The sequence below is a fragment of the Lithobates pipiens genome, unplaced genomic scaffold (assembly GCF_037356315.1).
Source record: "Lithobates pipiens isolate NorthernLeopardFrog02 unplaced genomic scaffold, aLitPip1_a1.2 Scaffold_8, whole genome shotgun sequence".
NCBI lineage: Eukaryota > Metazoa > Chordata > Amphibia > Anura > Ranidae > Lithobates > Lithobates pipiens.
This window is the reverse complement of record NW_027507903.1, coordinates 284441484-284464061: the sequence shown is the minus strand read 5'-3', so window position 1 is coordinate 284464061 and position 22578 is coordinate 284441484. Positions and strand designations below refer to the sequence as shown.

Genomic DNA, 22578 nt, shown 5'->3' with positions numbered 1-22578 from the left:
GTGTGTGTGTGTGTGTGTGTGTGTGTGTGTGTGTGTGTGTGTGTGTGTGTGTGTGTGTGTGTGTGTGTGTGTGTGTGTGTGTGTGTGTGTGTGTGTGTGTGTGTGTGTGTGTGTGTGTGTGTGTGTGTGTGTGTGTGTGTGTGTGTGTGTGTTATTTTGCTCACTAGATATACAGACACTTCTCTTATGGTGCTGCAGAATGTTGTACATTGCTTATCTTATTGCAAGTCTATCAGGCATGGTCTGCCTGGCCTAAACCAATCAGTTGTCTGCTTTGTGTAATGGTCTAAGACGCCTTCAGAGTTTTCAGTACCCTGGTGGAATCTTCTATTCGTGGCAAAGCCATTTTATATGGTGTGTGTGTGTTCCTATAGTACTTTTTATAAAAGTTTTCAACCACAGAGATCCAAAAATAATTAAATTTGTTACAAATCCCAATCGATAAAACAAACTTATTTTATAATCAAGAATCATTCAAATAAAAAGACATTGGTTTGGATTCAAGCGGGAGAGACGGCAGCCCCACTGAGTGCCGTTCGCAGCGTGAACAATCCATGCACCATCTTTCATCAGCGTGAGTCAATAGATTCTGCAGTCTAATTGCAACAATTTCACACTCATCTGACGATTGTCTTACCAGCCAGGAAAATGATCCTTAAATTGCTCTCGCTCCCATCTCTTGAAGGGGAATAACATTTTCTCCTCTGCGTATTAATCAGGCATTCGGAGGAGACAATGCCGCTGTGAGGAACGCAAGCCTCACCTGAATTTATTGGAAAAGCCCAACAGGAGATGCAACTAAATTCTCTCAGAAGTTCTGAAATTGGGAGCATTAACAGTTTTCATCTAACTGTTACAATGTGATGCCAGAACACCCACGCAGATAAATCAGATGTAATAACGGGGCCTTTAACTATGTAAATTCATACTATAATCTTGGAAATTTCTGGGTGTGGCTTATGAGAAGTGGGAGGGGCCAACCGTGGATGGGCGGGGTCTTGCGCCCCCCCATCCTAAAACTTCACCAGCTGCCACTGGCGTGAACAAGCACCTACATGGCAGGATTACCAGCTATTATTTTAAACAAAGCAGTAGATTTAAAGAGCTTGAAAAACACTTTTGAAATTACATTAACCTGTTCATTATTATGAGGTTTTTTTCATGAGTGGGTTTACATATATTTGCAGGTAAAAACGATGTGCAGGCACTGAACAGCCATGCAGGCAGTGGCCATCTGTGACTTGAATAGTAACAGGCTCAATTTAAAGTGAAATGCAGTTGACTGTTTTATATCTGGTTAAATTATCGTAATTGTGTCCAAATATTCTTTTGTCACACACCCACTATATTGCCAAAGGGTGATGTCCAGTGGTGGCTGGTGGTTTTTTGGAGGGCAAACAATCCACACCACTCCCCCCTGGTCGGTCAGTCAGTGGTCAGGGCCCCAAACTTACCCCATCTCTTAGGCAGCGCTCCAGGTGGGGGGGGGGGGGCATCTTCTCTGCGGGCTTCCTCGCTTCCCCTGCATCTCCTCTCTCCTCCTCCTGGTGGCCAATTTGATCAGATCTAATTTCGGCCAATTTGGTGACGGGTCTTTGTACCTACATCCTGATTGGCTGGGAGAATAATCAGTGTTACAATAGTGGGAACTCATTCGCTATTGTCACACAAGTGGGTGGGCTCTGGGCACAGTGCTCTGCGCCTTGAGCCCACCCTTTTTTGAAGCCTATTAGAGCCTCTGGCTCTAATTACATGCTTTAAAAAAACAACAAACCCCGATTGGAATCCATGTTTCTGGCGCCCCGCATGTAGATTAGGGGCCAGATGCATAGATTGGGGGGGCGGCACTGTGAGCCCCCTATGGATGGGCCGCCACTGGTGACATCACTTGGTGTCAGACTGCAAAGCTGCCAACATAAGAGGGTACCCCCTGATTGGGACTTTCAAAGGCCACCAACACTGTGTTTCGATTTTATTAAATAATTAAAAATGAACAGATGATCAATTATAAAAGATGTATGCCATCACAGAGTATATACAGCAAACATGACAAGAAAACAAAATAACAAAAAAACACAATTAAAGCATTGGATGTGAAATGACATAGACACTCTCCAGTGGGTGATGTACCCTGAAACCCGGCCCGTTTCCAGTTTTTTTACACCTTCTTCAGGAGTAGAGAGTGGAATATAATCAAATGTGTCTTAGCGCTAAAATAAAAAGAGACATATCAAAGAGGACAGCAAATAAAACCTGAACAGTGTGTAACAATAATAAAATACCATGTATCAGCAAAAAGGTTTGTATACCCCACATGCCAATTAAAGCGATTCCATATCAAGAGCATAGAGAGACAAATATCATGCAGAGGAGTAGATGCCAGCTCAAAGTGCCCACCTCGGTATAATACCAGATGTGTGGCAGTGGTTAGATTTTAGCTGTAGGCTGGCAACACAAAAAAAAAGCAAAGCTGCCAACTGTCCCTGATTTCTTTATAGAGGTCTATACATCAGACCACAACCTCTGTCCCTATTTTCTCTTTATTTGTCTCCTTTTTGTGGTCTGATGTATAGACCTCTATAAAGAAATGTACTATTTAGTTACCAGAAGTTTTAAATGCAGGAAACTGAACTATATAATCAAATTTGAAGTCAAGTTTGAAAAGTCAGTAGGATGGAAAAGGACCTGGGGTCTTAGTAGATGATGGGCTCAGCAATGGCATGCAAGCTCTAATACGGCTATGGTCTCTACACATAATAGGTTCTCCCCGTTGAGGGAGGTATATGATGTAGATAATAGGAATAATACATATGTACCATCCATGTATAATCCACCCAATACCAACTATAGAAATCAGGATTTTCGGGAGGACCCACACACCCGAAAAAGGGACCAAGATCCAAGAGAGGGTGCAGAGGGGGAGAACGAGTACAAAGGAGGAAAAAGAAGGCGTGTTTAATAGGACAGGGCGTTTTTAATTTGAGTAAGAAAACCTTTTCTCAGGCTGAATTGTCAGTGCTTGATAAAGGATTGAAGTATGCACCCCCCAAACAACTTAACAAGTTTGGTACATTTATAGACATACATAAATTTATTAGAAAGATTAACATTCAAAGGTACTTAACAACCAATCCCTTTAGGACTGATTATTTAGCGGCTACATCAGGAACGGTACATTCAGGGTTGGCTAACCCGTCTTTGTTTGTACCCCCTGTACTCACTGCTCCGGCTGTAAGAATATTTAAGGATTTATTATTAAATGATCTAGATAAACTTCCTGCTAAACGTATAAATCGACCCTCTTTTTCGACAATAGGTTTTAGATCCTTGTGTGAACAAAAGGATGTCGTTATACGTCCAGCGGACAAGGGCGGGGGGGTTGTGATTTTAGATAGAGAACATTATGAAATTGAAATGCAGAGAATTCTGGATGAACCAGGCACCTATAAACGACTCCCCAATAATCCCACGAATATATATAAGAGACAACTTAAAGATCTTGTAAACAGAGGTTATGATTTAAAAATTCTGAATAGTAAAGAGAAAGCATTTCTGGTTCCCATTGCTCCACGGATCCCCACAATCTACTATCTACCGAAGATCCATAAGGATCCAGTGAACCCTCCTGGTAGGCCTATAGTGAGTGGCATTAATTCGGTCACTTCACGCATAGGCCGCTATATCGATTTTTATTTGCAACCCCTTGTTAAGAAAACTCCCTCCTATCTTAAAGATACTGGTGCTACAATCAGGAGACTTGAAAGCATTGAGCCCCATGAACAATGTATTATGGCCACGGCTGATGTAGCGTCCCTTTATACTTGTATTCCACAAGGGATGGGGATTGAGGCTGTTCAGGATTATTTAAATCTTGATGATTCTTTGGCATCATTTCAATGTGAATATCTTGTAGAACTTCTAGAATTTGCCATGGAGCACAACTATTTTTGGTTTAACGATAATTTTTATTTACAACAACAGGGTGTTGCAATGGGGGCAAAATTTGCCCCTAGTCTTGCGAATTTATTTATGGCCAAATGGGAGGGGGATGTCGTCTATGCCCAACGGAACTCTTCATTGGTCCTATGGGCTAGGCATATAGACGACATCCTCCTCCTGTGGAATGGCTCTCCAGAGTCTTTGGTGGAATTTTTTGAGGATTTGAATCGCAATGACAGGGGTATTTCACTTTCCTTTGAAATGAGTTCTTCCAAGATTAATTTCTTGGATTTAGAGATAGGGATTGTGGATAGTAAATTTGTGTTTAAGACGCATTTTAAACCAACAGACCGAAATAGCTTTATCTCCCTTGACAGTTGTCACCATAAATCATGGTTGAGTTCGGTTCCACGCAGCCAATTTTTACGCCTGCGGAGGAACTGCACCGACCTTGATACGTTTAAGACACAGGCAGAAATCCTCAAGCATAAATTTGAGGATAAGGGGTATGATGCTAGGATTTTGGATGGAGAAATACAGAAAGTTATTGACATCAACAGGGAAACTCTCGTTGCGGAAAAAACACATAGTGAGTCTGATGACACTTATAGATGGTCTATGCTGACATCTTTTTCGATTCAGCATAAACAAATTAAGACCATTATAAACAAACACTGGGATGTGTTGAGGAGCGATCCGGTTCTGGGCTCTAAGTTGCCAGAGTGCGCTAAGGTTCTCTTTAGGGGGGCACCCTCTTTACGGAGTTTGATTGCCCCTAATGTTATTAATCCACCTAGGCGGCCATCATTCTTTCATAATCTAACGGGCTATTATCCCTGTAAGAAATGTATTGTGTGCCAATTTAACACTGCCGGTAGACATAAAACAACTGAGTTCACATCGACAACAACCAATAGAACACATACTATTAAGTCATTTTGTACCTGCAATACCAGATACGTAGTGTATCTAATAACTTGCCCATGTGGGAAACAATATGTGGGGAGGACCACGAGAACATTTGCAACCAGAGTAGGAGAGCATATATCCCTGATAAAAAGTAGGATTTCTAAACACACTGTCCCGAGACATTATAGGGAATGTCACAATAGCGGCCCTACAGGCACACAGTTTCTGGCAATCGATAAATATACACCCCCTTGGAGGGGTGGAGCCATGATTCGTGGTGTTTCCCAGTTAGAGACCTACTGGATATATACGATCCGATCCCATTTCCCGTTTGGTTTAAATATAGAATGGGACATTAATGCGTTCATTAATGATGGGTAGGTTTAAAAATGGCAAGGCTCTGGTGTGTTTTAGTTTTTTGAATTTTTGTTGTTGGCCTCATGTGAACATGGGTTTTTCTGTATATTTTATTTTCTGTGTAGCTGCTATCTATGTAATGTATGGTTCCTGGGATAGAATTCTATCTGCCTTTTGTGTCAACGCATTGGTTTCTATGTGCTTACTGACATACAGTAAATTACTGTGTGTCTTGTATGCACATATGTATATTACCATTTATATATTTATCCTTGGTAATTTTTGGGATTTAAGGTCCACTTTACTGGGGCGTGGCCTGAAGCTGCATGGCGTAGGGCGCTTCTAGTGTGAGCTCCGGCTGCCTGTTATCCTACTTTTATCCTGGAGGACCGATTCTGATTTCCCTGGGGGCAATTCGGACTACTTACCTTCGGTACATACCCCGGTGGCATGTCACCGACCAAGAGGGCCCAGAGCGCGATCGCGAAGCTCGGGAAATTCCGGGCGGACGGTCCGGACCTCGTGGAGGAAGATGGCGCCGCATCAGGCCCGAGCGAGGACACCGCGCCATCGGGTGACACCGCGCGGATCCTGGAGGCTGTTACGCTCTGCCGCACGACTCTTACCTCCAGAATTGAGGAGGTGAAGGTGGACATCTCCCTTATCCGCCAGGACCTACATAAGCTGCGGGAACGAGTCAGCGAAACGGAACGCAGGATTGGGCAGGTGGAAGATGACATCCCCCCCCTCCAAGTTACCACGGAACGGCTGCAGCATCAACTTCAGGTTGTACTGAGCAAGCAAGATGATATCGAGAATAGGCTGCGCCGGTGTAACCTCCGTTTTGTGGGGCTGCCGGAGAGGGCTGAAGGAGCGGATCCTCCTGGGTTTCTGGAACGCCTGCTTATCGCCACATTTGGTAGGGAGGCCTTCTCTACTACTTTCGCGGTGGAGCGAGCGCACCGCTTGGCCTCTAAACCCCCGCCGGCAGGAGCCCCTCCCCGCACATTCATTGCGAAGATGCTTAACTACCGCGACCGGGATGCTGTCTTGCGCCTTACCCGGGAGAAAGGCAATATCCCCTTTGAAAACCAGCGTATTGCAGTGTTTCCGGACTTCTCCTCCGAGGTGCAGCGGCGGAGGGCACAGTTTTCAGAGGTGAAGCGCCGGCTCCGAGCCCGACATTTGGTATATGCCATGCTGTTCCCTGCTAAATTACGGATCATCCGGGATGGAAAAGCGCATTTTTTTGAAGATCCCAATGCGGTGCTCTCTTGGCTGGAGCAGGCCCCTGCAGCTGTCCCAGAGTGAACTGCTGCCCCCGAAGGATGTTTGTGCGTCTGCTGCACTATGCCCTTAGGCTGTGGAGGGGGAAACATGTTACTCACCGTGTAAGTTACCCGTGACTGTTGCCCCCCTGAGACGGGCCCTTATGACTGCCTTGGGTCCTGATGCTGCCTGTCCATATGTGGTTCCGTACTCCATGATACTTACCCTGGCCTTATGTGTAGGGTGGCAGCGGGGGGTCTTTCTTCTACCTGTTTCCCCCCCCTCCCCCATTATTTTGTTTTTATTTTTATCCTTTATCTTCTCCCCCCCCCTTTTTTTGATTTGACTTTTACAATTTTACACATTGAATTGGTCCCCCCCTTTTTCACAACCGTTTCTGACAGCCGGACACTTGCACCCCGTCCTCTGTTGGTGTTGGATGCCGTACGCCATCACCCGGCTGTGCAGCACAGTTAACTTTTGTTCGTCCCTTTTGCCGGTGGCGCACGCAGCGGGCCCTCATCTTTATTTGTCATCCGGTGCCTTCCACGTAAGCCATTGTGGACCGATGCGGGCGTCACAGCATGTTCAAGATGAGTTTCCCTGGCCGGCCTCGGCCCACGCGGAGGTGGAGGGTGGCGTGGAGCACGAGTTGTTTTGTCGGTCCAGAGTTGATAAAGATATTTTTGCACTGTTTAGATTTTATAAGTCTGTTTTTTTTGTTTTTCTAAGCACTGTATCTGACTGCTGCTCAAGTGTTATGTGGTTGCTATGTTGTTTTACCTGGTGTGGGAGGGAGATTGAGGTGGGGAGGATATGGTTAGCTCCCTCTGTTCGGGTGCATATCTGGGCCTCGAGGTGGGGGGACCCGCAGCTGGGGCTCTGGATCTGTGTGAGTTGCCTGAATGGTGATGGGAACTTTTAAGTTGGTCACCTGGAATGTGAGGGGTTTGGGAACCAGACGGAAACGAGTGGCTGTCCTCTCGTGTGTTAAACAGATGCGGGCGGATATAGTGGTTTTGCTTGAGACTCACATGACGGGTCAGCTACAGTTATCCCTCAAGAGACCGTGGGTGGGGTGGGCATACCATACTTCATACACGAGCAACTCTAGGGGGGTGGCTGTCCTGGTGGCCAAGGGTACTCAGTTTAAACTACACAGCCGGCAATCGGATAGACATGGGAGGTACCTCTTTTTGCATGTCACGGTGGGGGGGTTGGAGTTCCTCCTGCTTGCTTTTTACATACCCCCCCCCTTTCATTTTGGGGTACTTCAGGAGGGGGTCCAATATATGCTGCAACACCCTGCGTTGCCTGCCATATGGGCAGGTGATTTTAATGCGGTGATTGATCCGGCCCTTGATAGAGTTACTCACTCTGCTGGTCACTCGTCCCGTCCATCACTCACTAGATTTGGTAAGTTCCTCTCTGAGCTCGCGTTGACGGACACATGGAGGTATAGGCACCCTACTGATAGGGCGTATTCTTGCTTTTCACCAGCGCACAATGCCATGTCCCGTATAGATATGGTCCTGCTCTCCCCTGCCCTGCTCCCACATCTGCGGGAGGTGGGTTTCGGAGATAGGGCCCTGTCAGACCACTCGCCCTATTGGGTCCGTATTGGAGTGCCATCTGGCTCCGCTGTTCGCCTGTGGAGGCTGAGCCCATTTTGGCTAACGGTCCTCCCGGATCTGGACGAGATTCAGCGGGAGTGGGAATACTACTTTCAAACCAACGTGGGCTCAGTCTCGTTTGGCTCAGTTTGGGAGGCCTTTAAATTGCATGCCCGTACGATTTTGTCTGCCCGTATTAACCGGCATAAGGCCTCCTCGCGTCTGGTGTTGGGACAGGCGGAGGAGACACTGAGGGAGCTTGAGGAGGAGTTTGTGGCGAATCCTACGCCCTCGAACTCTGCCAGGTTACGCCTGCAGTCCAGGCTTACAGCTCAACTTCACTACGAAAAATCGGACAGGTCCATATTCTATAGTAAACAAAAAACCTAGTATGGGGAGAGAGCGGGGAAGATATTGGCATATCTGGCTCGAATGGACCGTAGCCCCCCTGTAGTCGTTCAGTTGACTTCGACTGCGGGGGAACTATTGTCTGATCCCGTGGAGGTGGCGGGTGCGTTCCGTCGCTTTTACATGGATCTCTATGCCTCGGGAGCTGACGGCTCTCGAGAGCAGTTAGATGCCTTGTTGAATGAGATAGATTTCCCTGTTCTTACGGACTCGCAGGTTGAGCTCCTGGAAGCACCCATTACTGAAGAATGTATTGCGGAGGCCGTGGCGTGCTTGGCGCCGGCTAAGGCTCCGGGCTCCGATGGCCTCCCTCGGGAGTTTTATTCCCAGTTCCAAGAGGTATTGATTCCCAGGCTCCAAGCGCTTTATTCCCATGTGTTTGAGACCGGCTCCCTCCCCCGCTCCATGAGTGAGGCCCTGATTATTCTTATCCCGAAGCCCGACAAAGACCCCCTATACCCTGAATCGTATAGACCGATTTCCCTATTGCAATTGGATGTTAAAATATTAGCCAAAGTTCTAGCCCTTAGACTAAATAAAGGTCCACTTTACTGAGATTATGGTAAAAATCTTTTTGCTTAGTATAATCTGATATTTTTGCCAAACACATTCTGGCATGTAATATTTTTGCCAAACTTAATCTGGCATGTAATATATTTGTTACGTTTTTTATATTTATATATTTTTTATATTTATTTTAGTTTTTTCAATATGAGGGTAATGTAATAATTTTATTTATTTTTCCGCCCTTTCCCTTTTTCCTTTTACCGTTCTTTGGGACCCGGAATCGTTATGGGTATAGTTCGTAAGATGTGCGCTTCAGCGCACGTCTATTTGCGTTCCACCAGTAACCGGTAGTGGGGCGTGTCTATTTGACATCATTTCTGGTGTCTGATGTATCCCTACAATAAAGTTTTATTTCTTAAGGCGTGCGCTCCGGCGCACGTCCATTTGCGTTCCACCAGTAACCGGCAGTGGGGCGTTTCTATTGACATCATTTCCGGCGTCTGACGTATCCCCACATTAAAGTTTTGTGTGTGTGGTGCGTCCTAGCCTCTGTCTGGTCGTAGCTCAGCGTAGACCGGAAGTGATGTCTGAGGGGTTTTGGGTCGCCCCTCTGATTTGTTGATTAGTTTACTGTCAGCCATGACCCGGAAGTGACGTTTAATACATAGCGTCGCGGTCCTTACTATCTGTTTTTCTGGGTCACTGAGTGATTCTAAAGCCAGCCGTGATATTAATTATGGAAGGTTCTATTGTCAACATTTTTGGGACATACTATTATGGGGTTATTTATGTGATAACGTGACAACGAGGCGTGGAACGCACGCCGGACGCCATGTTAAACCGGAAGTAACATGCGGTGACACAGGCAGATTGAATTTTCGCCCAGATTGGTATGTCTAGTATATAAGCAAGTGGTCTGCAGTGGAGTGGTACCCCAGATGACGTCTTTTGAGGACGAAACGCGTCGGGACTCCTACTGCAGCTCTGTTTTTTATATGATATAAGCGCTTGATTCATTGGATACATGTAAGTTCATTACTTATTTTATTAAATTTCTTTTAAAACGGATTTACACTATTGTGGCCCTCATTTCCTTTCTGTATGAGTTCTACAATGTGCGTTGGAGTTTAAAACGGAAGATTTTCTCATCATTTGAGTACTGGATTGAAAATTCCCTGGAGAGTCTTTTATGTCGGAGAGCTCTACTTAAGAGTGTTCAAAGCCTGAGTGATCCTTCGAATATATATTCGTTTGGATCCATTTAATCTGGTAAGCTCACATCCTATTTGGTGATGGAAATGTCACAGGGTGTCTGCATGCTGTCTTCATAAGAAGAAGGTTGATGGTTCTTTTCCCTTCACGTGTGGATTGGATTTAAATCAATTAAGAGACTTTTTTTTGTGTATCATTTTTTTGGACTTTTCTTGGACTTTTTCACAATATTTGATTATTTTATTTTTTCACGATTCTATGCAAGTGTGGTGTATTCTGAGAAACATCATTTATGAATGTTATTTAATTTTGACATTTATATAATATGGTTATATCACTATGTGGTCATAAACAGGTCACTTTTCTTTTATAGCGCTACACTATAATTTAATAATGGCATGCAAGCTGCTGCTAATAAAGCAAACCGAATATTGACATGCATTAAAAAGGGGATCAACTCCAGAGATAAAAACGATAATTCTTCCTCTCTATAAGTCTCTGGTCCAGCCACACCTGGAGTATGCTGTCCAGTCCTGGGCACCAGTCCTCAGGAAGAATGTACTGGAAATAGAGCGAGTACAAAGAAGGGCAGCAAAGCTAATAAAGGGTCTGGTGGATATTAGTTATGAGGAAAGGTTGCGAGCACTGAACTCATTCTCTCTGGAGAAGAGACGCTTGAGAGGGGATATGTTTTCAATTTATAAATACTGTACTGGTGATCCCACAATATGGATAAAACTTTTTTGCAGGAAGGAGTTTAACAAGACTCTTGGCCACTCATTAAAATTAGAAGAAGAGAGGTTTAACCTTAAACTGCGTAAAGGGTTCTTTACTATAAGAGTGGCAAGGATGTGGAATTCCCTTCCACAGGTGGTGGTCTCAACGGGGGGGGGTATCGATAGTTTCAAAAAACTATTAGATAAACACCTGAATGACCGCAACATACAGGGATATACAATGTAATACTGACATATAATAACACACATAGGTTGGACTTGATGGACTTGTGTCTTTTTTCAACCTCACCTACTATGTAACTATGTAACCTCCCTGTCTCTGTCTATTATTTTGTGGGCTTTGAATTAGGCAAAAAATAAAAAAATAAATAAAGACAAGTGTTAGGTAATTATACTGCCAGTGTTTAAAAATGCTGAGTATTGTGGAATATTATATTTGCACAATTATACTAAGAAGCATAAGCCTATTAGAAAAAAAATCACAAAAGAAACAAGAAAGGTTTTGGTTTTACCCAGGAAGCTAAAAAGGTAAATTTTCTTCCTGGTTCTTTAACAATAGTCTAAATTTAAGTAAAAGAGCAAAACACTTACTTGACAATAAAATCTGACTATAGACTATAGCATGATTGTTGCAGAACATGTAAGATTTCACTGTAAATGTACAAGCATTTAGAGTGTCCACTAGGTGGCACCATATAGCTTAGTCTTGGATTACTAGAAGTCTGCACTTTAAAGTACTATAGTTTCAGGTAATAAGCTGATAATGTATTCTAGCCCAATTTTTTTATTCCAACATATAATATATTTTTATTATATTATATATTATTATTATTATATGTTTAGATAATATATTCATGAAGTACATGAGATCGCTTCATAAAAGCTTCCTGGGCAGCCTCCTTAACCACTTGCTTACTGGGCACTTAAACCCCTCTCCTATCCAGACCAATTTTCAGCTTTCAGCGCTGATGCACTTTGAATGACAATTGCATGGTCATACAACATTGTACACAAATGAAATTGTTATTGTTTATTTCCCCCAAATAGAGCTTTCTTTTGGTGGTATTTGATCACCTGTGCAATTTTTATTTTTTGTAAAAAAAATGCAAAAAGACCGAATTAAAAAACAAAAACGTTTTTATTTTTTTATTTTGTTATAAAATTTTGGTGGCAGTGATGGGCACTGATCGGTTACACTGATAGACAGCACTTCTAGATGGCACTGATTGGCACCACTGGTGGGCATTGATAGGTGGCACTTGTGGGCACTTTCAGATGGCATATATGAGGCATAATTACCTCTTCCGTTTCGGGACCGATGTCCCTTTAAGATGAGCCGGTGATAAGCTTTTTTTTCTCCTCCACTGTCAGAGTGAGGAGAAAACAAAAGCGATAATCAAGCTTTTGTTTTGATCATGTGATCAGCTGCCATTGGCTGACAGCTGATCACATGGTAAGGGGCCGAGACCAGACAGGGGAGGACGTCATATGACTAGTGTTTAATATGTCAAGTGGTTAAAAAAAGGGAAATGTTGTTACGGCCTTCTCTGTTAATGTCTAGCAGTGCCTAAAGTTATCCGGTTAGATATAAAATGCCCAGGATCCTAGCATGGAAGATGTGAGCATTTAACTGGCCTCTATATTTGGATTTTGTAGTTTTTGCAGTCTAAAATGCTAAAAAGAGATCTACATAACTTTATTCATAATTATATAATTAGCAATGGTTCTACCACAGTAAATATCAACTAGGCAGATGTAGTTATTTTAGCAAACCTATTTTGACATGGGTCCCTTTTTCCTTTCTTCTGTTATTTGTAGCACCGATAAAGGACACGTAATAACTTGTTAATAAAGATGGGTCACAGACAAAGGAGCTGACAGGCAGGGAGAGGGGGAGAGAGGGGAGAGAGGAAAGCTGTAGATGACAGAGGCACGTAAACTGACCATGGTAATCAGGGCTCAGCAGCCATGATTATTTTGGTCAGCACACAGAGGGGGACACAGGAACTGACAGGATCAGCCAGGTTTTTTACATCTTAGAAAGCGGCAGGTCAGACAGCACAAGCACTGTGCTGTTTAACCTGCTATAAAGAAACAGGATCTCTCTTTTTTTTTATAGGGTTACAACCACTTTAATATAAGAAACCTTCTGTGTGCAGCAGCCCCCTAATACTTACCGTGCCCCACAATTTTACCGGGAGCAACAACAAAAATATGCACAGTCCCTCAAAGAGGCAAGGTCACAATTTTATTCTAATGCCATCAGAAATAGCCCAGAAAATTATAAGCAGCTTTTCTGCAGTTTAAACCTCCTTCTTACACCAAAATCCCCTCCACTTATTGCCCTTACAGAAGAGCAGTGCAATAAATTCATGGATTTTTTTCACCACAAAAATTGCACATATTTGTTCTTCTCTTTCTGGTCCTCCCGCCCAAATTGTTCCCCCGACATATATAGTTAGCCAACCCCTAAACTGCTTTCCTGAGGTGTCATCAGAAGAGGTGCAGAACATCGCCAGGAAGATGAAACCCTCCACCTGTCCCCTAGACCCTCTCCCAACCTCCCTGGTAAAAACTCATATCATTGTCCTAAGTCCCCTGATCACCGCTGCTATAAATAATTCCCACTCTTGATCTGGAAGTCCTCTCTAACTATAGGCCCATCTCTAATGTCCCCTTCTTATCAAAAGTACTTGAGAAAGCAGTTGTCACTTACCTTCAGGACCACGTCAAACATAATAACCTCTGAAAAATTCCAGTCAGGTTTCCGCTTTGCTCGCAATACAGAGACTGCCCTTGTCAGAGTTACAAATGACCTCCTCATATCTTCCGATGCTGGCTCTCCCTCCCTCCTCATCCTCCTGGACCTTTCTGCTGCATTTGATACTGTTGACCAGGGCATGTCACCACTGGACTAAATTATACCACTGGACTAAATGATACAGCTCTCAGTTGGTTCAAATCATATCTCATAAACCAGACAGAATATATCTCCCTTGGCCACTTTAAATTAAACCCACATACAGTTACTTGTGGTGTCCCCCAGGGGTCAGTCCTTGGCCCCATCCTTTTCATCCTTTACCATACCTCCCTTGGCCAAATTATCAGCCGTCATAATATTTCATTCCACTGCTATGCCGATGACACACAGCTATATGTAAATGCAACAGCTGAACCTCCACCTTCACAGTCATCCCTATCGGTACTCACCACCTGTCTGGAGGAGATAAAGGAATTGATGGAGCACAACTTTCTTCAACGAAACAGTTCCAAAACTGAAGTCATTCTGATTGGCACTCCTCACAGACCAAATCGTTATCCATAACCAGCATCACCTTTTCTGGTTCTAACATACCTTTCTCATCAATAGTCACAAATCTTTGTGTAAAAATGGACTCCCAACTCACTTTTGAAGCCCATATTAATCACCTATGCAAGACCTCTTTCTACCACCTTTGTAACATCTCTAAACTCCGTCCTATTCTCTCCCTCTCAGATGCCGAAAAGCTGGTTCATGTTTTTGTCTCCTCCAGACTGGATTACTGTAACTTACTTCTCATTGGAATTCCTAGAATGAGTCTGCAGAGGCTTCAGTACATCCAAAACTCTGCAGCAAGGATCCGGATAAAAGAGCATAAACATGAGCACATTACCCCCATTCTTCACTCACTCCACTGGCTTCCTGTCTCCACCAGGATTGTGTACAAGGTTTCCCTTCTCACACACCAATGTATCCATGGACATGCCCCCCCACCTTAAAGAACCTCTTAAACCCTTAAACACAACACATCCCCTCTGCTATTCAAACCTTCTTCATATATCCAGAACTATACTCAGGACAATGGGAGACAGGGCCTTTTGTGCAGCTGCCCCGTGCCTGTGGAATGCCCTACCTGACACCTTGAGGGCTACTCAATATTACTGACTGTTTTAAAAAAGGTCTTAAGACATTTCTTTTTAGCAAAGCTTTTTGTCCCTTTTAGATGTTAGTTTCATCGTATAAACTGCTCAATTTTCTTAACCTTTTTCTTAACCTGTAACACTTTGAGATAATTTGGTGAAAAAGTCACTATAAATAAAATGTATTATTATTATTATTATTATTATTATTACTTACCTTAGCCCCATCACAATCCAGTGATGTTGCACGAGAGACTCGGCTGTCCAGGACTCTCCCTCCTGATTGGCTGAGACACAGAGTGGGCACCATTGGATCCCGCTGCTGTCAATCAAAGTCAGTGAGCCAATGAGGAGAGAGAGGGGGCAGAGCCGAACCGTGGCTCTGTGTCTGAATGGACACACAGAGCAGTGGCTCGGCTGGAGTGCTCCCAGAGCAAGCTGCTTGCTGTGAGGGCATTTAGAAGGAGGGAGGGGCTAGGAGCGCTGGCGAGGGATCCAAGAAGAGGAGGATCTGGGCTGCTCTGTGCAAAACCACTGCACAGAGCAGGTAGGTATAACATGTTTATTATTTAAAAAAACAAAACAAGACTTTAGCATAATTTTAAGTATTTTATAGCATTTCAGACAATCATTTTCTTTTTGTTGGCTCTTGCCCCTTTAGAGAATAGGGGAAGTTAGCAAATTCCTCTACTAATTGGATACACAAAGATTTGTCACAAAATTCCTACCCTGCTTTAATTATATAGCTCAGCATATTTACTATAAAAAATGGTGTTTGGTTTATGTTTCTATTGACATCATTATGTATAATATGCTTCTAGCTAAGATATGACATGCCTACACTAATACGCTATAGTTTTCTTTACAGATAAGTGGCTCAGAAGACTATATCAACCACAGTATCCAAAGCACACAAGAAGATCACTTAATCTATGCTGTACCTACTAGTGCATTCCCACTAAAAGAAGGCAAGTATATATCCTTTAGGGCTAGTTTACACTTTTTTTTAAAACAAGTCTTCAGACAGGCTTTGTTAAAGCTCTCTGAATGCCAGTCAAAGCCCCTGCACTAAATAAAATGGTTAGCTCAAAGGACCTAGACAGGGCATGTTGCTTTCGTTGGACATCCAGAAACCCTTTGACTCCCTATCCTGGCATTATCTATTTAATGTTTTATCCCACTTTGGCGAGCGCTTTCTGGCTCTCCTTCGAACACTATATGATACACCAATGGCATCTTTGATGCTCAGGGGATACTCCACCCAATCCCTTGATATTTGAAGGGGAACTTGGCAGGGATGCCCTTTATCCCCACTGCTATTTCATCTTGCAATTGAAGCACTGGCAATAAATATCCGCTGCATAAGTGCATACTTTTTGCATACGTTTTGCTGACGATATCTTGATGGTTCTGTCTTCACCTATCTCCTCCCTTCCCAAACCATATGCAATTCTGCAACCGTTTTCAGGCATCTCAGGCCTTAAAATCAACCATGATAAATCAAGGGTATTGAATATTTTTTTGCAGAGCTCCACTCAGAAAGCTCTCTCTCCTTGTCGCTAGACATTTGGGACAGACTGACAAGGACTCAGAAATTCAAATCGCCCCACAATCCACTAGCTCTCCTTTTGAGGAATGAGGAGTTCACCCCGGGCCTCACCCCCCCCCCCCCCCCCGCTTTTGAATGGTGGTCAAACAAGGGCTTCATACAGATTGCTTTGTGATCAAAAACGTATGCTATCCAAAAGATTGTTGATAGAAAAACACCAATTACCGAACTCCGAACTCTATAGATACATCCAAATATGCCATTATATGCAAACTCTATCACGCAAAGGGGACCTTGTGACAATGACTCCTATGGAACACATGTGTCGACAATATGATAAAATTAGGGGTAACATATCTGCAATATGCACTTTTAACGTATGTATGTAAAACTGACCTATATGACTCAATGGAAGCAAGATTTACAAGAAAACCTGGCCTTGAGGAATGGCACTCAATAGCAATGACAGCTTCTAGATCACTTATCAACACCTCAATTATAGAAGCAAATTACAGTGTTATTGAGGTGGTATTTGGTTCTGGCTAGACTGACCGCTTTTGTTCCCGGGGCTACTTCTAAGTGCTTTCGGGGCTTCGGTCAGGTAGAGATGGCCTACCATATATAGTGCCAATGTCCTAAGGTATGGAGATTCTGAATCAGGGTTTATAACTTCATTTAAACTCTCACCCAGACCAACCTGACCAAATCCTAAGACACACACTATTGGGTAGCAAGGTAGAGGAAGCCTCCAAAACTCATAGATGGCTTCTCACGTTCATATTCATATCGGCCAAAATCACAATAGCTAAGAACTGGAGTTCAGCAGCCATACCATTTGATCAACTTAAACTTTCTTGGCTTATGCTAAATGAAAGACTGACGGCAATAATGTAAGATAAAATTAAGTTGTTTAGTAAAGTATGGGACCCATGGATCAGATACTTAATGAATGATCCTGGGACAATCACTGACTAGGACTTTCCCTGAATGACATAGCAAGGAGCGTGGAGTCCTCCCTCCTTGCCTCCCCCGATCCAGCCTCCTAAACTCTCTGATCCCCTCTTCCCTTCCTCTCATCTTCTATCCCCTCTTTCTCCTTCGGGACTCCATGGTCACGGGGACAGGGCATCCCCGACTGACTGTTGGGGGCGCGTGTCTCCTAACTTGGGGGGCGTACTCTGAGGTCCATACTATGAAGTTGACATAAGGATATAGAGTATAGTGTAAAGCTCAAGGTGGATAATCCACAGAATAGTTTGCTATATAGATCAAAAACCGACAATGTAGATATCTGGCTTCTAAAGTGCAGGAGACAAATTGTCCTTCCCTATGCTGTATGTTTAATCGACTATAAAAACTGTACACTGTTAAAAAATAAAGCCAAGGTCTTTACTCTGTACTGTGAAAACTTGAATAAACACTATTGAAACTAAGGCTGAATTCATACCTATGCATTTTAGTGCTTTTTGCATTTTGCAGATTTGCATTACAGAACATGTTCCATAGAAAACCATGTTAAATGGACTGTAGTGCAAATATGCAAAATGCAAAAAGCACTAAAACTGCATAGGTGTGAATCCAGCCTAAAATGTTTAGCTTACAATCCTATTTACACATTGCTTTTGCTTTGCTTTGCTTTGCTTTGGCTTCGCTTCAAAAATTAAACTCTTGTGTTGCTTTAGTGATGCTTTAAAGCATCTTCAAAGCCTCCATAGAAGTTTATGGCAAAGCTCGCTTGAAGCTCACTTGAATCATCTGCAGCCTTTGAGAGGCTTTAATTCAGCTTTAGTTTTGCTTTGTTTTGGAGAAATTGCAGGTATGACATATCCACACACACACACAGGGCATTTGTCAAGCTTCAACAAAGCTTCAAAAGAGCATCACAAAAGCTTTACCGAAGCATCACTGAAGCCTCATCAATGCACCACTGAAGCTTCATCGAAGGACCACCGAAGCATCAAAAACACATCTTAAAAGTGTATTGAAGCAGTAGGTGCTTTAATGTGTGCTGAACCAAAGCAAGTGTAAATGAGCCCTTAAAGCCTCTCAAAAGCTGCAGGTGCTTCAAGCAAGATTTTATTAAAATGTATAGGACACAACAATTGCAGCCTCACTGGTTACAGTGAGGCAAGCTAAATTTACCTAACAAAACACACACACCTCTCCACTGAACACAGTGAGCCAGCACTAAATAGAACTAACCCTAGCACCTATCTAGGAGGGTGCTACACTTAGAGTAGGGTGCTGTCTGCACCAATATGGATGCACAGTGACAGCCGATATTTGAAAAAGGATGAACAACCATGTCGTACTACTGCATGTGGGCATTTTTTTCCACATATTACTAAAGGTTTGCAATGAGAATTGAGAATCTAGGTGAAGGTTTGTGTACATAACAGCTATGAACAGTATTCAATATGCCAATGATGGTCACATTTCCAGGAACAAATTTCCTTATACTGTATTTGCTCTGTAATACCATTATGTACCACAAGTGGGTCGGTGCCTTGTTCTTTTTTATTCTTTAAATATTTTATGTAATTCCTTTGAGCATAATAACTTTGGTAACTTCTAAATTATAGGAGAAACATCTATCCTAATAGTTTAAAATAGGAGCTTTTGAAATAGACCCATAATTGGGGCTTTTGAAATGGACTTGCATGGTTGATCCAGGACTAACATCCTCCACTGAAAGCAATCTTTATCTGAATCCCAGGCCTAACATGGGGGCAGTGCACTTTGTTGCTGGTGACATGCCTGCCTCAAAACTAGTGTGTTCCAGGGCAATTGCCTTTTTACAGTAGGTAAATAGCTTTGGCGTGAAATGGGGAAAACAAATTATAAAAATTAAATCTTTCAACCTCAGTGTACCCAAATTCTGCTTATTCCTGATTTATGTATATAAAACCATACATGTTTGATCAGATCTGCACCTTTGGGCACCAAACATTTAGGAATCTCTTAACACAATAGAAACATTTGGAATGTACGAAGAGTAGGCTGTGGTTTCCCAGTCTAAAAGTCGACTTGGGTGATTACATTAAATATATCCGTCTTAAGAGAAACATGTGGTTGGAATGGCTTAAGGGCCCCTTCACACTTTGGCATTTATGTGTGGTGCGCTAATGTGTGTTATATCACATTAGCATGCATTAGGGTACATTGCAATGATGTACATGGTTAAGCACATATTACCCTATTAGCATGTAGCATGTACTACAGATATGTCTCGGTCTACACTGTACAGTACAGATTGCTGACAGTCTGAATGAACACAAAGTAATGTTTATACTGGTTTGGGCGTGTAATAAAAGCTCTTAAAGCATGCAGAATGAAAAAGTGTGATTTTTTTTTCTACAATTTGATTTATCATAACTCATGTTTTGTCACCAGGAAGGAGGAAGCTTCGTCTGTTTGAATATCTCTATAATGCTTTGTGTGACCCCAGCATGATCAGCTGCATTCAGTGGGTGGATGGACCCAATGGCATCTTCCAATTTGTCTCAAAAAACAAAGAGAAATTAGCAGAGCTATGGGGTAAAAGAAAAGGCAACCGTAAAATCATGACTTACCAGAAAATGGCCAGAGCCCTGCGAAATTATGGCAGAACTGGAGAAATTTTGAAAGTCAGAAGAAAACTGACCTATCAGTTCAGTAAGCTGGTTTTACAAAGACTGTCCCTGGTGTGCTTGTCTGGAAGAGAAAGCACATACTACCAATATGTTCAGCCTGACCTGGAATACTGGAGTAACTATCATGGCATGGACAATAAGTATGCTCACAATAGCAATGTATATACTTTCAGCTATCAGTATACTTAAAAAAACATGCACTTATTGCATATTTCATCAAACTAGAAGAGTTAGTGGGCCTTTATTATTAACAGAGAGTGGAAAAATCATATATTGGGGTTGGTTTATTAACCCATTGCCAGTGCCAGTAGCTGGCCCTTTAAGTGAGTCGCAGTGCCTGAGGACGCTAAGAAGGGCTCCTGATCAGCTGTAATGTGAGATGGCCACAACTACTAACAAAACTTTGGGCCATTCCACCACGATTAAATCAGTTTTGGCCCCGACTCCTACTCCTCCTTGTATCCTACTTGCATTCTCAGGCTCACTGATTTTTAAAGGTTCCTAGGTATGCTCATTGGTTACATTTGCCAAATCAGATGCTTTTGTTTTTATCACTTTTTATGCCCCAGTTAATCGTATTTGTTGTAAAAACACACACACTTTTCTCATTGCTTTTATATTATACTTCTACAGTTTTTATTTAAGGACAATAAACAACTTTTATTAAGTAAATCTAATAATCAACTTTTCTGAAATAAATTTAATAGGGCAAAAAAGATATCTGTATTTTGCTATACGATAAAAAATAAACATTTCAGTTAATGATCTTGATCAGCTATTCTGGTTGTAAGTTAAAAAAAGAAAACGTTCTTATGGAAGTCAAACTGGGCTTCTGTTCTCAAATGATGGTTAAAATATAGATAATGCATTTAGTGATAGTATTCAGTACTATTTCACATGTCAATAATTATAATTTTCTCCACATTTACAGGCAGACAAAGCTGTCCGGCAAAAGTGACAATGACAAACTATAATACTGAGTGTTTTAAGCTGATTTAAAACATGAAAGAACACCTGTGAAGTTATAGTTTGCTACAACCCATGCAACAGGAGTCTGTGGTAGTAAGCTCTTGTAGATCGTCAACTCACGGTTCCTCAGGGCGCAGAGTCTAAGTGCTTCTTCACCATGACCACTGATGGTGGGGATGGACTTGCAGCAAGCTGGAACCAGGTCGCAGACCCCAGGTTCGCCTAGCCGAGGATGCGAAGACCACTCGCTTGTGCAGAGTGCAAGCAGCAGGCAAAAGGGAATCCAAAAGACAATTTGAGATCAGGGTGGGCAGCAAACAAGCACAGAGGGTAAACAAAGCCGGGGTCGGTACACAGGTAGTCAGACACAGTATGGACAAGAGGTATGCAAACAGGAGAGCAGAGAACTATGAAGTTGCCCAGGCACAGTGGGTTACACTGAGCATGTCTTATATAGACAAGCAAACTAGGAGGTGGGCCAAGAAGTGATGGAAGGGAAAGAAAATAAAGGTCCACAAAATAGCAGACGACGCCCATAGGTGAGCACAGTCAAGCCACACGTGTGAAGGAATCAGGTAAAGAAACACTACAGCAAGAAGGTAAGAGTACATAAACAGGAAACTGCAGGCTAACTTGTGATACCGTGTCACTGTCAATGCATGTAAATATGGAGAAAAAAAATTAAGAAAAATGTGTAAAATAAAAAAATAATGAAATGCCAAAAAAAAATAATTATTACATGTATTAATGACATACATTTACATAGATGCTGTGTCCTGGATTGCATCCTCAGATAACTGCATCACCCTTATTTGCACTGCAAAAAGGGTACCAGCTGAGGGGATTGTGGGTGTGAGTGGGTGATTATGGGTGGGGCCTCCCAAAAATGGGTGTAATCTGGATGGGACAGAGTGGAATGTGGGCAAATCAGGTGTGGAAGGTGGATGACAGTGTCCCTGGGACTGGCACAAAGATGTTAGTAAATATACAATTACCAGGCTACAATATTTTTTGTGATAGTGGTCCTTAACATGAGCAATTGCAAATGGACAGCGGATCCTTGTGGTAAGAATCAATGGATTTCTGTGGCAGGAAGCTGGGAAGCCGGTATAAATAAATTACATGTTGACAGCTGCCTCATCTGTTTGTGGCTGTCCACATTTCCATCTGCATTTAATAGAATATAGAGAGTTTACCTGTGTTTAGGGACAGATGATTGGCCCTGAATGCAATCTTTTTGTCATCTGTCCCTAACTGTTGATAATTATTCCATGTGTGATTACAGGCAGAGAGCTGCAGACATAATTTGCCATTGTCAGTCTATTGTTCATGTACAGGCTTCCTGACAGCATCTTTCCTCATACACCAGTGATAACTACCAAAGGAATGTGCTGATTCTCGCTGCAGGAATCCACTGTCCATTCCAAGTCACCAGTGTGAATGTAGACTTAAGCCCATTTGTACCAATACACTAAATAGGCCAACCACAAAGGGGACTGCAACATGTCCCTCTCCTTCAACATTGGGCAGATGTCCTTCTTTTAAAACATGAATGGCCTCTGTGTATGAGGTTTCCT

The 22578-nt window shown here is 42.8% G+C and overlaps 1 protein-coding gene across 1 annotated transcript in view; it reads left to right on the top strand.

Moving 5' to 3' along the window:
* The window catches only part of SPIC (Spi-C transcription factor), a 52206-nt gene extending 31470 nt beyond the window's left edge, over positions 1 to 20736 (top strand). Inside the window, exons 4-5 of the mRNA XM_077468663.1 lie at positions 15720 to 15819; positions 19794 to 20736. Coding sequence (XP_077324789.1) covers positions 15720 to 15819; positions 19794 to 20221 — 528 coding nt within the window. The 3' untranslated portion in view covers positions 20222 to 20736. The remainder of the gene's footprint in view (positions 1 to 15719; positions 15820 to 19793) is intronic.
* Positions 20737 to 22578: the final 1842 nt, after the last annotated feature.